The 18077-nt window shown below is 37.1% G+C and overlaps 1 protein-coding gene across 1 annotated transcript; it reads right to left on the reverse strand.

Annotated features, from left to right (window-relative positions):
* DECR1 (2,4-dienoyl-CoA reductase 1) lies at positions 1 to 13583 on the reverse strand. The gene is made up of 10 exons (XM_057371092.1): positions 13494 to 13583; positions 9863 to 10065; positions 8852 to 8909; positions 8612 to 8698; positions 6626 to 6773; positions 4324 to 4423; positions 3000 to 3072; positions 928 to 1074; positions 549 to 611; positions 1 to 455 (listed from the first exon to the last, which is right to left on the reverse strand). Exons 1-10 carry the CDS (start codon positions 13554 to 13556, stop codon positions 396 to 398), a joined length of 1002 nt encoding a protein of 333 aa, XP_057227075.1. The 5' UTR covers positions 13557 to 13583; the 3' UTR covers positions 1 to 395.
* Positions 13584 to 18077: the final 4494 nt, after the last annotated feature.

Consider the following 18077-nt stretch of genomic DNA (forward strand, 5'->3'; position numbering starts at 1 on the left):
TCTTTTCAGATTGATTACATTCAGTCATGATAGCACCGAAATGCTATTGGAATTACAACATGAAGAAATATTGCATATATCTGAGGAGAAAAAAAAATCCTTACAAAGATTAAAAAAAAAATAAAAGGATGATTGTAAACCATGGCATGGCTTTTTTAAGACAATCTAAAAAACAACAAAATTTTAGTGACCAGCTGTTGTTCACTACTGACAACAGAATAGATTTTAAATTCGAAAAATATACAGATTATATTCCAAATACAATAATTTCAAAATATTTTATTGAAATTAGCATACAAAAGACTTTGAAGGCTATTTCTCAATTGGTTATTTYTAAGTACTAATGAAAAAGTAGTTGTTCATTTCCAAGAATCTCCACCATAAAGTTTTATTCTTTAGGAGCCTTTTGTTTTTCTAATCATTGCTTCCATCATATCCCACTGCTCTTTGGTAACCTAACAAAAGAAAAAAGAATTTTATTGGAATTTCATATAATAATTACACATCAAARTGTCTGAATGTAAAATAGCAAGCAAGGAAATTAATACCCTCTTCAAATCATTGAATTCTCCTGCCATGGAAACATATTCTCCGCCATCCATTCTAATAACCTAGAAAAAGCACAAACATTGTATTTAGTAACAGTGGAATTTCTGTAGTGTTCCCTTATTATGAACTGTGAAAGCAAWTTTTACAGATTTGGSTGAGAAAAGCCCATGCTCAGAATAATGTAATTCAATCACTTTTAAAAGTTCTTTTTAAAGGTGCTAACAACAATGCACTACACTTCAAAGGTGAATAGTACTTGTAAAGAATTTTAAAGTTAGATGTTTTGTTTCATTTCAGAAACCAGGGCTTTAAAAAAATATCAGCAATACTCACACCATCATTGGGTTAATTGTATAAACAAGATGAACCAAAACTCACTGCTCCATTAACCCAGCTTGCATAGTCACTGCAGAAATAGGCAGCAAGATTTGCAATTTCTTCTACAGTTCCCAGACGACCACAGGGAATCCTCTCAATTATCTTCTTCTCAAATTGACCTGTTGGGTCAAGGCGGCTAAAAGCACCCTGAGAATTTAAAAATACATTAAAAAAAGAAGTTATAGCAACATCCAACAGAAAATAAAATCCAACAGAAATCTGACTCCACATACTCAATATGGAAGTTAGTATTTGTGAGTAAGCTGTCTACACCCTGTCAGTAGCATGAGAAAGAAGGAAGTAGAAAAGAAAAAGTGTTTTATCTCYGTTGCACTGATACGCATCTACTGATGATAAGCTGGAATTTAAGACATTTGGGATAGTCACCCACCATCTATCTGTGAAAAACAAAAGGGGTTAATAATCTTTTTTTCCTCAAACACCCTTGATAAACATTTGAGGAAATAATGAAGACTCAAAATTGCTGCATGGACAGAGGAGAGGAACAAGGAAGAGGAGAAAAGGAAGAGAAAAGTGATAAAAAATGAATGACAGAGCAAATAAAACGAAAAAGGGGAAAAAATCAAGTTTAGTTAAATTGCAGCAACTGCTAAAGCTAAAGGAAGTCACTGGAAGCTTAAGTACTTGAATAGCTTAAAATGGGAAATAAAGGTATTTTTTCTGTCTGGCTCCTCCACAAGGACATAATCTCACTCAAAATCAGAAATGTATCAGTTTTTTATGTTAAGTTACTGAAGTAATGATTTAGAGCACACTGTATTTCATGCAATCATGGCTATTATCATGCCATCTAAGTCTCCTATTTCCATGTTTTTAATTGCTAGTTTATAAGCCTAACAGTGTTGTGCTTCTGTGCCTTGTTCTTTTCCCATCATGATTTACTACAATATGTTTTAAAGACATGGATATTGCCCCTAAGGCAGAGAACTTTGATTTTGCAATATGCTGTCTGCCTTTTTATGCTTTCAGGGAAATGTGAAGTTGGAACCAAATGTAGCACTTTATTAAGAACACACAGTATCTCAAGCAGCTTATACACTATTAGTTCCAAAAAGGAACATTATCTGGAGGTTGCAATATTGACATTTAAATCTCTTAACTTGCCAAATATTTTTCTTCTGTTCTTACTTAAAAATACACAAGATACAAATCCTGGAGAACTTTTGGTCTGATCCTCTAATGCTATTTCAACATTCTTATAATCCTGCCACTTATTTTTCTTTACAGTGAAAAGAGTTAAAACTAAGTTTTCCAGTGTAGCATCTAAAACTGACAAAAGGGAAAAAGGAAAAAATCGTAAATAAACAAAAAAGTAAAAAACAAACAACTCTGCCCCCTATTCYCAAAACAACAGCAAAAACTACTGTGAAATATTTTACAGGAAGAAGTAATACCATTATTACTTGTTAGTGTTCATAATCATAGTAATTTGATTCAATGGGAAATGGATCCTCCTTTCTCTTCTTGCAGGACTGCTTTCTTTATTCTTCCTGTTCCAGCTGCTCTGGATTACTTCCTTCAAACCCTCCAGTCCTCCTTCTCACTCACTTCAAAGTTTCTCATTTCCTTGCCTCTTTTTTCTCTTTCTAGTTTTGAGATTTTCAACAAAACTAGTGAGATTCTGTTCTCATATACCTAAAAGAGATTCTAAAATTTTGCAAATGATGAGATATTTGGTTTAAAAATTAGGGGTTCAGGCAGAAACAGGAACTTTACTCCAACAAGTTTAAGAATTCACTTCACTTGACAAACTAGGTACATAGAGATAAGAATCAGCATTAAGCACTTTGAATACCAATTATTTGAAACACTAAAAAAAAGGTTCCATTTATATCAAGTGTAGTAGAGGGAACAGTGGCAGGTCTCAGAAGTTCAAGAAATCCTTTCTTACAAAAAGACTAAGAGGGAAGTGTGTGCAATATTCCAGCACACAGTGTGGCCCACCAAGTAAATCATATTAGAATTTACAGCTACAGAAAGGTTAGATTGCTGTAAAGGTAAGTCTGTACTACAAAGCAGTTCAAAGCCGTGTTTCACTTCATGCCATGTACCTTTGTTTTTATTGGACCTGGTTGAATCACATTGAATCTCATGCCATATCTACCCCATTCAGCCGCAAGAGACCTAAAAATTCATTAACAGAATGCATCAATATTTTAAACACAATATCTTAATCCTATTCAGAAAAAAGTATTTAAACTTAATCAAATGAGTAAATACTAGAACATTCYTGAAACAGACGTTTCTATTTAAGGGGTTTTTTGTGCTTAATAAAATAATTTCAGAGAAGCAAAAAAACCTTCACAAACAGAGGAATATTGATTTAATAGATGAATCATAGATAAGGCAGCATAAAGGAACAATTCTTTCTCCCCTGCAAATCACGGATGGTGTTGGCACCTGAATTCCTTAACAAACAACTGTTAGGCCATCATCTTTCTCTGGCAATTTAGGCTATCCCACAAGTATACATTTCTAACATTTGCAGCTTAGCTCTCACATCACATGTTTTGAAATAACACAAAACAGAGGATACATTCTAAAATTGGACCACTAGAATAATTTTGCTTTATGACATTTTCTCTGCATAACGAGTACTTCGGATCTACTATGGTGAATGAATTGGCTGAGTCATAAAGTCTCTGAAAAGTACACATTTCCGTTACAGCTCTGTAGAACAAAAATTAAGACCATTACTCAGACCCTCATTTTTTTCCAGATAAAGAATTCTAGTTACTAAAAGGCTGCCAAGCTATTCAAGTCTTTCTGCTGAAATGCAGAAGAAGATCTATGCACTACAAAGAAYTAACCTTAAGTTAAAAATGGGACAAATCCTTTTGTTTGCTGAGTAACATGGATACATCAACCTGGTACTGCACTGAACTGAGTAGAGCTGCAGACCTTCATTTTAAACACTGATAGGAAAAAAGTTTGTTGATGACTCTAAACAGAGCTGAAGCTACAGTATACTGCACCCAAACAACAAGCACATCTTTTCCTCAGACAGAAGAATGTGGAAGGCATGCAAGGTCTCAAACAGTTCCCCTMATAACTGTCTTTACATGCTGGTTCACCCATGAGAATGCAAGAGAATCTGATTATCAAAACTCTGTAAAAYTAACTTTGAAACTTGCAATTGCCAAAATAATTCAGCTTGTCCTTATCTTGGTCTTCTGATAAAACCAGTAATAGTTAATAATTCCCTCTGTAAGAAGCTGTCAGCATACTATTTTCTTGGTAGGACACTGGAGCCYGGATCAAATTCTCGTGCTAGAGTGGAATAGGTGGACTGTACAACTAGTTCCATTTTTACAGACCAATTACCCCATCTCAAGGATGTGAAAATGAAAGTGTGCATTTTGCTGTATTACTCACTTGCTCATTGCTTCTACACCAGCTTTGGCAGATGCACTTGGCAACACAAATGCTGAACCACTCTCTGCATAAACTGTTGTAATAGCCAGGAATGCAGCTCCTAGAAGTTGTAAAAACACTTAAAAAACAATCCACACCAAACAAGCAAAAAGTCCATTAAGATCAAACTCTGAAAGTAAGGTGAAAGCAAGCTAAATGGTAGAGAAGTTTGCAGCTCAAGTTTTAGGGATGGCATTTCAATCTGATTAGTGAAAAGGCGTTTTAGAAATATGGTCTTTGAAACTTTCTTTTCAAGTCTTTTTATTTCAGTTCCCTCTTTTGCATGACTGTCAAGAGTTGTTCCGGGTAAGTGCAAATAGCTATTGAYTTAGGCTCCGAAGATCTAAGCCTTCAGACTTCTACTAATAATGAACTTAATGCATTATTCAGTCTAAATGAAGGCCAAAGATCTTAGTGTGTTTTTTTCAGAAGCTGCCCTAGCCTAGTTGCCACTATCTGTGTGTTTTGCCCTAAATGCATCAATTCCTGAGTGAAAACAAGAAAACACACAACTAACCAACCACAAACAAAACAAAATCAAAAAGCCAACAAACCAACAAGAAAAAAAAACAAAACACCCCAAAACTATACACACATTAAAAAAACAAACAAAAACAAAACCAAAAAAAAAAAAAAAAAAAAAAAAACCAAATACAAACAAACAAAAAAAAAAAAGCAAGGAAAAAAAATTACAATTAACTGTTAGGTTTGGCATAATCTGAAAATAACAGTTGAGGACTTTAGCTAAAGTTTAAGCAGAAATACAAAGATTCTTAAGAAATTTTCAGAAGCTTTTTCTGCAGTAAAGCCTATTCTYATTATAACAACAAACTCTATTACAAATAACTACTTTCTTTTATATGCTTTATATTTTATAACAGATTTAGCAAAAAACATTCTGGAAAATAACAGAAACTGCAACTGCTTATAAAATCTTTTTTTTATAGAATCCTGCAAATTCTGATTGTCTGATCAATGACTGTCATGAGTTTATTGTAGCTGGTAAATGAAGGACAAGAGATGATAGTTCACTGCTTATGTCATAGCAACTAAAATAACTGTTCTACTTACTGTATTTTTAAAATTATTTAATTAGAATAGCTGCCATGGGGATATTTCTAAAACAATATACACTACTGGTAGATTGTATGTAAGCACTGACTCAGGTAAAAAATTACAGTGATACTACACACGAGAAACTAAAGAGAAGCATGACTGAAATACCAGCAGATATCCAGAAACCATGGGACCTGTTTATAAAAAAGGACTCTACACTGAGAGACTTTAAAAGGAAAAATCAACACACAGAACAACTCTGCAGTTATCTAGAGATGGTTGTTAGTCATACCTTTTGTAGAATTAAACCACTGATTCTTTAAAATACAAGTTAAATAGAGGCAAGCTAGGCGAACAGAAGCAGTAATGGAAAAATTTACAGCTCTGATATTCTGMCACTCAGCTCACACACAACTCTTTTGTCTAAAGCCCATAATTTTATATTCATAAAATGGACAATAACCAACCAATTAACTTCTTTCACTTTATAAAAATACAGAACACGCTAGCAGATTACAAATTCCTTTAAAATACCCAGCACAAATTTGCAGCTTAAAAGCAGAGAACTTTTATTATTTACATTASACTTAATGTAGGTCATGCTGCAGACCTAAAGGACACCCCAGTGTTCTAGAAACTGCCAGAYTCATAGTATCCTCACAGACTGCTCTAAGATATTTGCACCTGGAACAATAAGATCTGATTTCAATTTCAAAATTCTTTTTCAAATTATCTCAAAGGTAATTCTCTCTTGTACTATTCATCAAATAGCACAGCTGAGTATTTTATTTTACTGCAGGAGGAAAATTCAGGGATATCCTGACTTGTTTATTTAAATAAATATCCCTTGTTCAGGTCAATGAAATTAACATATACAGAGAAAATACAGAAGAAATGACAGCTTTTTTTCTTTTTAACAGAAAGACTTAATTTTTTTATTTTAAAAATGTTTTAAAACTGGAACTCTGCAATCAAATTTTTATATTCAACCTCAGTTGGCCTCTGGATCCAAGCAAGGCCTGATGTTATAATGAAATAACTGTTAGCCAGATTTACTGTGTGATACTTAAGTACAGCTTTCACTGAAAACTAAGTTCCTTTACAGAGGAATGTTAAAAATTGTATTTCTCTTCAAACTCCCAAAACTGGCTATAATAATAGTAAGGCAAGGAAAGCAAGTCATAATATGTCACAATGCTTAAGATACCTTTTTGTGCTTTAATGAGTTCCTTTCCAATTTCCAGAGTTACAAAAGCAGTACCATTAAGTACAATATCAGTTATTGTTTTCCAGGCGTTAGCAGAAAGTCGTTCAGAAGGGGAAATAAAGTTTCCAGCTGCATTGTTAATCACAACCTGAAACATATGAAGGAAAAGAGTTAACTAAAAATAACTTTTCCTGAGACAAAAGCTTTTCAGTTTCCAGAGACAAAAACAAAAATTGCCTCATCAAGTGAGGTACAGGAGTAGGACAAGAGAGAGAATAATCCATCAGAAATTTTAACTTCTGCAGCATAGATACAGTATCAGTAACAGAAAATGTGCTGTGTTTCCAAACTTCCTAGTGTAGTACTGAGGAACTGTAAAATGCAGAGAGTGACTTAAGTCACTGTTTTCCATAGGGTCTCAAGTGCATCCTCCCTCAAATYTGAAGACAAAAAAAGTCCAAACATGTTGAGATACTGGGGAGGTTACTTGAATCACTGAATAAATACTGGAAAAACACAATATAAAACAGTGAACTAAGGACTGCACAATACAATCTTTGAGGTATGTAACCCATGACAATAAGCCATAACAACACTCCATGACAATAATCCGTGACAAAAGAACGATTGCTTTCTAATTGGGAGTAACACTCTTGGGAATGGAATGAACGAAACAAAGCCTGAAGGACTTTCAAGTTGCTGCCATTAACTTCTGTCTTTGAGACCTCACCTCACATGCAGGGTGGCAGTGAGTGATACAAATTTATGAATCCTGGGTATCTCATGTCTGCAACTAAGAGAAAAACTGGACAAAAGGAACTGAATATTCAATTTACTCTGCAGTCTATCTTAAATACATAAAATATGTGAAATTAAAGTGAAGATAAATGCTTGTAAAGAACAAGTCATGGGAAGCATTTATTCAGAAAATTACTCGTGTTCTAAAAGTGTACTATACAGGAAAAAATCTCCTCCCTCTCTGCACACACTTAAAACCTGAAGATCGTGATTTTGACTTTGGCTAAAAACTGCATTATTAATAGTCAAAATAATATCCAGAGAAYCTTGTCTACAAACCAGGACAGTGAGTTGCCTTATTTCTAGCACTGCCATAGCATACAGCTATACAGCTATATAGCATACAATTGCTCCACTWCTTACAACATTTAAAATTCAGTAGGYTCTCACCACATTTGTAGGAAGCCCCTGGTAAGTGCAAATTGTCTACAATACACATACAACAGTTTTAAAATTACAGTAAACAATTTTAAATGTGATTGTCCTTTACGTCAATGCTACATCATCACATTTTCTATCAGGTAGCAGAATCCAAGTTGTTACCGACCAATCAAATCAGAATTTGGTTACTTCATCCTTCAGACTCCACCACATCACCCTCCTCACAATCTGATGTAAAGAGCTCTGTTGTTTTGTGCTAAACTGTTAAACAGCAATGCCTGGCTTGATTGAAGACTTTTTCTTGATTTTATGAGAYGTTAATCTTCAAATTAAAACCTCCTTTGTGTATATTAATAAGCTAAGCAAGAACCAAAGAAGACATTCATGATTACTTCCATTCCTAATTTGTGAGGCATTGTGTTAATAAGCAAGAGATGAAATTCAGTAAACACTGAATTGTAAGTGTGGTGGTGGTGTAAGTCACTTTTTCAGAAGGATTTAAGGGCAATATTCTGTTYACTTAATTCAAAGAACCCCTTCAGAACTGTCCCACTATTTAAAAGATGATGTTAGTCCTCAGAGTAAGGACAAAAACATTTTGCTTATTTGGCCACCAAATATTTTAAGTAGCACAGAAACAGAGTAACCAGTTTAACTATGAATGTTAGCTTTACCTTCAAGTAATGCCATTGTTTTAATGTCTTTTTAGATTATATTAACTGTCTCTCTTAGTAACTTTCCTCAGACCTACTAAGCTAAGTATTTTCAGTAATGAAGAATGAGTTCTTTCCTTTCCCTAGGACTTACATCAGGATGTCCTGCCACTTGGATTGTTTCAGCAACAGCATTCTTAACTGAAACTGGATCTCTCACATCACACTGGATGGCATGAACCTAAAGAATAATGGAAAGGCAGTTGTAAGACTTAAAAATTATAACACTCATAAATTAAACAAGTCCATAGAAGCACATAAATGCAAAGAAAAAAAAGTCCAATAAAATGTAGAGTATAATATATAACATATTCACAATTATGCAAAAATTTACCTTATTCCCTGTTTTAGAAGAAATTTCATCTGCTGTTCCTTTCAAAACATCCAGCTTCCTGGAAATAAGTATTCAAATCCTTTATGTCAGTTAAATGCAATTACAATTCAGATTACTAAAATATCTATTTTTTTCTGACCAAATATCAATGAAAACTTTAAAATCAGCACAGGCATGTTGCTGATTTTCATGAAAACTGAGCTWTACAACTACATTTAACCACTAACTTTTTGAAAGAAAACTTCAAGTAATTCATGGTTAATGCTACTTTAAAGCAACTCAGACGTGACAGTGGAAGAAGACTCTAAAGCTAATCACATGTGACAAGCCAGAAAAAAGCACATGACCATAATCAACTTACTTTTAGCCACTGTTTTACTAGCATTAATTAGAGACACGTATTCACACTCAAAATGAAGAAACATTTTTTGGATGAATATCACCACATTTCTTTTTTTTTTATTGAAAATGACATTGTTTTTCTAGTGAATTTCTAGTATAGCTTTTGAAGTGCTTCTAGACTTTACTACATTAGTTACTACATTAGTTAAGACAGCTGTCCAAAGATCATCATTAAGGGAAAATCAGAGCTTTTGTTGAAAGTCASAAGAGGAACAGATTTAATTCTTTACTGAAATTCAAATGTGTACAAAGAACACCTGTAATAACATATTAATRATCTTCAATGCCCACTGCAATTCTTTTCTCTTTAGTGTTTTYGTTGAATTTATGCCTAACATCTGAAGTAATTTCTTTTGCTGCCRAATTTCATGAAAATGTGTTTAGTTTATTTCTTCCTACTGATTTTTATACCATTAAACATTTATATAACATTTTTATAACATTAAACAGATAAATCTGCAAGTTTCTAGAATCCACAAAATGACATTATAATTTGAAAGTGTACTGCAACCAAATAAACTGAATTTTTCTGATTTAAAAAGAAGAAAACAGATCGATTGAGCAGTCAGTACTAAATGAAAGTTCTAAAACATCTTCATTAATATTTACCGGCTTGCTATAACACACTTGGCACCTAAATTGGACAAAGTTGTTGTCATCCCTTTGCCAAGCCCAGTACCTCCACCAGTTATAAAGGCCACTTTCCCTTGGAAGCTATTTGGTGGCAACATCACTTTTTGAAGAGGTGAGAAGAACGCAGCTTGGGGTGCACTGCTGTCTTGATGCAGCACATTTGGCCCACGGCTGAAAAACTGAAAGAAAAAAAAAAGAAAAGTTAGAATTTTTCTCCTTTCTGTATGCAGGACTATTATGCAAGATCAGATTCTCCAATGACAGTAGAGGTAACAATCACAACTGCTTTATTATAAGTAAATATATTTGAATATGAGAATGCCTAGATTACATTATGGCAACACACATAGGTTGTTACTTAAATGCTAGCGCTAGGAAAGCACTTGAGCTATTTTTAGATATTCTATTGCAACTGGAGAACTACTGAAAAAGTATTTCAATCATGATTCTTGCTACTTTGTGCATTTTTTGTATCTATCACTTTTCTTTTCAAAGCATTTGGAAAACCATTGCCAACTAACTACAGCAGGACTTGGGCTTCAGATTCATATATGCACTGTATTTTATGCATAAACAAATCCATGTGATTTTGAGGATACATATGTACGTAATTAAAAACCTTCAGTAAGAGATTCAAGATTTTGATCCTTTACTACTGCACCCAACTAAATCTCCTTCTTTACTGGAGAACAGGACAGAAYCAAAATCCACAAGACCTGCCCTACTGAGGAAGCCAGTGCTATCTCCCAGACAAAACTGGGCAAGGTAAGGCTATCAACATCACACTCTGTCCCAGCAGAAATACCACCTACAGCAAATCAGCCTCTGAAAGATTGGTCCCAGCAAAAAGACACGTCTTAAACATGGAACATGTCTTAAAACACACATGGAAAAAGAAAATTCAGCATTACATCCAGCAAACTATGCTAATAAGAAAATATCCCAGCAATGTAATGAGAAATTTGTCACMAAGMAAGTCAYWCCAAAAACAGACAACAAGATATTTMCAGCATCCTAATATACCAAACTAACTTAAGACCTAATCTAAATACCGAATTAAATGCCTTGGACGAGCAGCATTACAGAAATAATTGAGAAATTCCCTTATTATTTAAAGTACAAAAGTTACCTTAACCTGAAGCTGCAAATGCTTTTAAGTATGACAAAACCAGATTTGCTTTATTTTTGATATGCAGAAAAATTAGAAGACTGTAAGTTATACTTATTTGCTCTGATTTTAACTGGTACTTGAGCCTTTAATGTGTTTATTTTAATACAAAAAAAAATCTAATACAATTTTGTGGAAGACTGAATGGTTACTCTTGTATGATACTGCTAATAAAACCAAGCAATTGTTCAACAGACTGACATGAAGAAGAAAGGTAGTTTTAAAACAGTAAAAATACTAGAACTTATTTTTCTGTTTACTAATTCACATTTTGAACACTAAAATTAAGAGATGTTTTTARTGGTAGATGATTAATCTGCACATTGCACAGGTACAATGCATTGGGGGTTTCACAGAGACTAAATTTGGCCTGCAGAGGTGTGCAAATGAATCTTTCTCTGTGGTAATACATTTGCATAAGTAATTCAAGTGAAAAAAAGAGAGAACGATCATGGAATTACACTGACAATGTAATACAGCTTAAAGCATGGTGCTAATATCACCAGGGTCACAGGCTCAATCCCTGTATGGGACATTCACTTAGGAGCTGGACTCGATGATCCTTGTGGGTCCCTTCCAACTCAGAATGTTCTGAGAAAAACTAGAAGCAAAGAGTTGTGGACACTAGACAGAACAAAAATCAGAGTGCAAAGGTTATATTAAAGCTAAAATGATCACAAAAGTAAAGCAGTACAAGCAACTCACACAGAAATATGCACTTTATCAACTCTTTTTGGAACGTGGACTCTTGTGATGTACAAGAGCTTCTCGCAAAGAAAAAAAAAAGAAAAAAGAAAAAAAAAGAAACACTAAAGGTGGTTCTAAGGAACACAAGCTGATCAAATAGAAAATCTGAGGAACATCACATTTTTTCTGAAATAATACAATTCTTCTGAACAGATCTGTCCTTAACCACTTRCAAAACCCAAAAAACAAGCTGTTTTTTAATTCTGCCAGTGAAAATAAAATTTGCATGCTTTCACAGCATACCAGAATACGATTAAGCATCCAGGAAAGGGGAACATGWAAGTTCTCTTTTGGGACTTGCTCAGTAGTCCTCTACTAATCTCTCTTCAGGAGAAAAGCTCYCTCTGGAGAATTTCAGCTCACGGCRCAGATTGCAAATCAAGAGGACATTTGGACGCCACCTTCCTTCAGGATACGGAGATAACCTCTACTGAGTAATGAGACTCTCTGATCAGGTGCTCTGTTTAATGACAGACACAGCACAGTCTTCTTGCTCTCCATGAAAGAAAAATTACAAGCAGCTTTCCTTCTGCTCGAGGTAGGAATAGCAGGACATGCCATAGTAGAGGAAAGTAGAAGGCTGCACCAAGACTAATAAAGTACTGTAATGATATCCAGCCAGTAAAGTTGGTATAATTGAGCAATCTTTTWTTCAGACTTACCGTCTCCTTACTGGCTCGCACAAGAGACTTCTATGACAGCATCCGTGCAATTTAATCATTCCACTACTTAAGGCTGAGGTTTTAAATTAAATCTCAGGTGTAAACAGAGATACAAAGAAGCCAGTAAACAGCTTTAAAAAACCSCAATCGAACAACAAACATCTAAATCACTGACAAACCAAAAAACAAGTCTCAGCCAGGGGGTGGAAGTGATTGTGAAATTAGTGCAGAAAGGMGTCTCAGAAACACACAAGCAGTCACTGGCGAGAAGCACCGTGCTCGGGGAAAACTCACAAGAAAWGGCCTCCAGCAACACCCACAGTGACAGAATCATWGAATAGTTTGGATTGGRAAGGATCCTAAAGATCATCTCATTCCAACCCCCCTGCCATGGWCAGGGACACCTTCCACTAGAACGGGTTGCTCAGAGTTCCATCCAACCTGGCCTTGAACACTTCCAGGGATGSGGYTTYCACAGCTTCTCTGGGTAACGCGTCCMTATCTAATCTAAACCTACTCTCTTTCAGTCTGAATCCATTCCTCTTGTCYYATCAYTACAAGSCCTTGCAARAAGTTMATCTCYAGATTTCTTGTASGCTCCCTTCAGGTACTGGAAAGCTGCARTAAGMTCAACYCGGTCATARGTCAGTCACGCCACTGCTTGGACAGCAGCATTCAAGCCATGTACCTAAATGGCCCCGCACAGCTGTGCTATCGGGGCCAAAGGGCGACACCGCCCAAGTGGGAGACACGGCAGCGCCCGGCGCKGGGGCAGGAGGCCGTGTCCCGGGACCTCAGCCCGCACCTCTGCGGGGGCTCCGCGGCGGACAGCGCCGGGAGCTGGGGAGAACCGAGCGSTGTCCCTTTCCTGGCTGCCTCCCCAACCCTGGCAGCCGGAGCCGCGGACACCCGCCGCGCCCTCCCTCTGACGGTACAGCGGCGCCCGGGCAGAGCCGGGGCGGCGGGGCAGGAGGTGGCGGAGGCCGTCCGCCCTCAGCCCTCAGCCCCGGCAGCGCAGGGAGCGCCTTACCCGCCCGGCGCCGGACACACAGCGGCCGCGCACCCCGCACCGCCACAGCACCGCCGCCGCCATCTTCCCCCGCCGAGCTCTGCGCCTGCTCCGCGGGGGAGGCGCTGCGGCCGCCGGGCGGCACCGAGCGGACAGTGACACCGCCGCGGGGTCGGGACAGCTCCCGCCCCAGGCGTTGCAAAATGTAGATTATATAAAAATCTTCGAAGAAAGGACGTTTTTTGATGTTTGGCCTTTGATGTTTGATCTTTGTATGCTTTCAAGCCTAATCAACAAGAAAGGAGCAAACAAGCTCCTTTGAAAAGACAAATTACTTGTCGATAGAACTGCCTTGTTGAGGTTTAGGGCTCAACATGTTTCAATGATCTCAGACCTAGAGGAAGATTAACACAAAACTTGGGAAGGATGTACCACCGACAGTGGACACAAAGAATGCAGAATTTACGGGCCACAAGGGCATTTGGCAGAATCCGCAAGACAAGGATAAAAYTAATAAAGACAACTCAGCAACTTTGCTCAAGTCAGCCCTGACTGAGTAAAAAGTAATTCTGGCAGGGGGAGATTGCCCACAGACCCAAAAGGAGTGAAAGACTGAGCATATAGGCTAAACAGCATGAGAAGTGAGAACATCATTAAGCAATAGAAGATAGAATACTAATTAATAACTGAACTAGGTAACTGGTAGCCAGTGGACAGGAATGCCCTTGCTTGCTAAAATGCTTAAACAGTGAAAAGTTTTGGTAGTCCTCGTGCTGGCTTTGTGGATTTGTCACCCAACAAGTCTTCCTGCACAGAACTGTAAATAAATCAAATGTGGATTGGCCTCTTGCACACCRGGTGAATGAGCCTATTTTGGGACAACACAGGGACACCTCCTTGGCCTCTGCCACCACCCTGGTRCCTCCAGTTCCAACTGTGAGGATTGGAGCACACTTGGTTCAATTTATCTGCTTCACCGGGTTGGAATTTCATTATTTCAAGTGATTTACTCAATGCTATTTAAAGGATACCAAATACTTTGGTGGGGGGATTGGTGTTTTTGTTTGGTTGTAAGTTTGCTTGACTCCTTGTGGTATCTAAATCCAGGAACTGCCATGCCCTTTACCCAGAGCAAGGCAGCCAGTTCTGGGCATGTGTTTTGGGGGAAGAGGAGTAGTTTGTTCAAGAAATATGAGAAAAGGGGTGGCTGAGAAAATTAGCTGTCTGACAATTAGGAGTTCAAATGGAGTGGATAACACAGAGCCTGAAATGAGGTGATATTGGGCATTCACAGATCACTTCTGGGCAGCAGACAGAGGCTCCATRGTGGCTCCACCACACACACCAACACTGGCTGACTGCAATGAAATGAGGGGTACCAGAAAGATCAGGAGTCCTCATTTCAAATTCAGCACTGTCGATAGAGTTCAGAAATGGCCTGAGCAGCCTGTGAGCATCTTCAGCTGCAGGGGATTATCCTGAGATAACAAGATACTTGATTTATCTGTGTTGAGCACAGAGACTGGCTGAAGGGAAAGGTAATGACTGACTGWTACCCACCCATTTGTACAGCCTTGGTAATAAAACAAAGAAAAATGCACAGTCATATCTGCTCACAAGAGCTATAAGAACYCACAGATTTAATAAAGCTGCAGGTTTTGAGGCGAGGACACCACACTTGATGAATGCAGCTAGAAAACTTGGCATGAAAGACAACAAATCTATCAGTGGGTGTATATTACGGATTTTTGAATTAAGAATTCCAGGTGAACTGACTATACACCACTGTGGGAGTTCAGAAGAATTAGAATTAAAATCCTACAGCTTAGTCATCATTGCCCTGTATAAAAAAAAATGGCCAAATAGCCATTTTGTCTAAATGTTCAACATTTAGAAAAAAAAAATTGTTGATGTTCTGTKGGTACAGTAAGCTCTAGAGTAGATAACATTTTTGCAAGTTCTGTACACTGGCAGGCTTTGAAGCAATAGTGCCACACGCCTGGGCAGTAGTTACCACGTTTATCATTAAAGCAGCCTGGGGAATATCTGGTAGGTGCTAGAAAGTTGCTCTAAAATTTACAGAATAACATTCCATTACAATCAGTTAWTTCAAACACACTGAGTCTCAAGAGGTCTGTAATCACTGAACAGAAAAACAAAACAACAACAAACAAGCAAAGAAACCCAAGAAATAAACCATAAAAAAAAGAAAAAAAAAGTTGGAGAAACAGAGTGAATATAGTTCAAGAGAAGCTTTTACATTGCCAAATACTACTGAAGAATTTAGCAAGCTTCACTGGAACAATGTTAGCAAGAGGAAACAAACTAGAAACTAYGCATTGGAAAAGACAAATATGCCAAACAGCTACCTCTGAAAGAATAATTGTATTTCTATGGTGAAAGAGAACAAGATTATATGACTGGACTAAATTTCAGAAAATGTTTTCCAGCAGCTTTCATTTGAGGTGCAATAYCTAGCTCAGACTTGTTATTTTTTAGTAATATGAAGAAAGTGGTCTCCAAGACTAGAGGGCAGACAAACTTTTAAAACTGCAATAACACTTTAATGCCATAAAATCTAAACATTTTATTGAAGGCAGATACATTTTACCCACTTTTACAAGGAAAATTAATTGGTTTAATAGCCTACTAATCCCCTTTATAAATCCTTCAGTTTGGTTGATGCATATTTACAAACTTGGGGGGGGAGTTTAAAAGCCACCTAACTGAAATATTGAAGCATTCAACCTCTCGTTTAAGGTATGTCAGGAGGTTTAAAGTGCAGAAAATATCTGGGGTTTTTTGTTGGTTTTTTTTTTTTTTTTAAATCGTCCAAGATAGCATGAGAAATTCTAAGACTGTAAATGTAATATCTGTGTGAGAAAAAGTAATTAAAAAATTAAACTTCTAGAAAGGGTGAAAAGATCCGAAACTGTCTAGAGCTAGTCTTCTGAAAAGGTAATGATGTCTTAATCATCTCTTATAGAAATGCCTAAGAGATAATGAATATATAAGAGCTGGCAGGYATAATTTTTCTTTCAAGCATTTAGCCAGGTGGCATTGCACAGAGCACAACCTGARTCCTCATCATACCTTGCATGCCAATGCTGTTTCTGCCACTCAAACGACCTTGTCAAAAGAAATGCATAGCACCTGATGATAAAGTTTAAAAATACTCCATGAGAGTTTTGATACAAAAGATTATTAAGACAAAAATATCCTGTGTCAGGAATAAAGCATGGACATAATGCACATGTAAATTTCTGTTAAGAGCAAAAGTTTAATGATGGAATATCTCCATATTCTGYTTAGATACTGTTACTGTTCTAATAGTCTCTAAGTTTCAGAGGCTGAGATGAATCATTCATTTCTGAACTGAAAAAGGGAACAAGTAGAAAACCAACAAATATTAAAGGACAGACAGCTAGGTCAGTCAGAATCAAAAGAGACTACGAGTCCACACAAAGTCTGTAAGGTAGATAAATGGGAAACCACAATACCAGAAAAATAAAATTGGATAAATGCAAGAAAATTTACAATATAAACCTTATAAAGAGATTTATATGATTTATATTTACAGTTAYATAAAGCAGAGAAATAGTCTCATTTAAGATATGCTGTATATTCCTGGTCACCTTAGCTCAAAATTGAAATGAAAAAATTATGAGTGCTGAAAAAAAAGCAAGCAAAGAAGATGGACAATACTCAGAAGAAAAGAAATTATGGAGACTGTGACCRTTTATCTTAGAAGCATAGGAAGGAAAATATAAAAAGATATCTAAGTGAGCAGTTGGGGAACTCATAACACCTGGAGATTAAACAGATGATGATTCTACAGAAAGGACATTTTGGACAGCTCATATTAATATTTCTGTATGTTTTAAATTAGTATTTTCTATTAGAAAAATGTTATATTGAGTTTCCCCAGCCCATTTCCACAGGATGCAAAAACTTCTTAGCTGTGGACTTTGCTATTCACTATTTTGCAGAGTTAAGGGGCAAACAATTACCGATATTCACTACTTGAGAAGTAAGCCGACAGCCTGGTAGGAAAAGATTTACTGTCCAGATGCAGATGATCATGGACATCAGGAATATGACATCCTGATGGATGYCCTGTGAGCTGCCTAGGACAAGGAGAAATGGGTATTTTGAGCCATGTCTCAAATGTGTGAATGCAGGTATGCATGTATGGCATCCCCATACCTGTCCTCTGCTTTTCCTTTCCAGAAAACTCAGCATAAGACAAGTCGCTGGTAAGCTGCTGAATGGCCTTCGAACTCCCAGGTGCTTTCCTTTATTTAAAATTCTATTTATTTCTTCTTTTTATCCAAAAGTCGCTTTCAATTAAGAGATCAATGTCTAGAACACTTCCTATTCCACATGCAATGCATTTTGTTGGGGATACTAGCGCACTGAGATGGGCAGGACAGAGGGGTACAACTCATCTGGAGCACAGAGCTGCACTCAGGGCCGGGGATGCCAGCCCCGACCCACGCTAACACGGACCGGAGGGGACCGGCTGGGACTGGGCCGGGAGAACACCCGCGAGAGCGCCTCGGCCACGGCCCGGCCCCGCCTCAGCTCCGGCCCGGCCCCGCCTCA

This window comes from Malurus melanocephalus, unplaced genomic scaffold, assembly GCF_030028575.1.
Source record: "Malurus melanocephalus ecotype Western Australia unplaced genomic scaffold, MMel_1.1 scaffold_141, whole genome shotgun sequence".
Lineage (NCBI taxonomy): Eukaryota > Metazoa > Chordata > Aves > Passeriformes > Maluridae > Malurus > Malurus melanocephalus.

Excerpts from the sequence above, each read along its gene's own strand:
- DECR1 (XM_057371092.1), bottom strand. The coding sequence starts at position 13,556 with ATGGCGGCGGCGGTGCTGTGGCGGTGCGGGGTGCGCGGCCGCTGTGTG. Across the intron at positions 1,075-2,999 it reads CAGGTCCAATAAAAACAAAG|GGTGCTTTTAGCCGCCTTGA; the intron begins GTACATGGCATG and ends TTAAATTCTCAG. Across the intron at positions 456-548 it reads AATTCAATGATTTGAAGAGG|GTTACCAAAGAGCAGTGGGA; the intron begins GTATTAATTTCC and ends TTCTTTTGTTAG.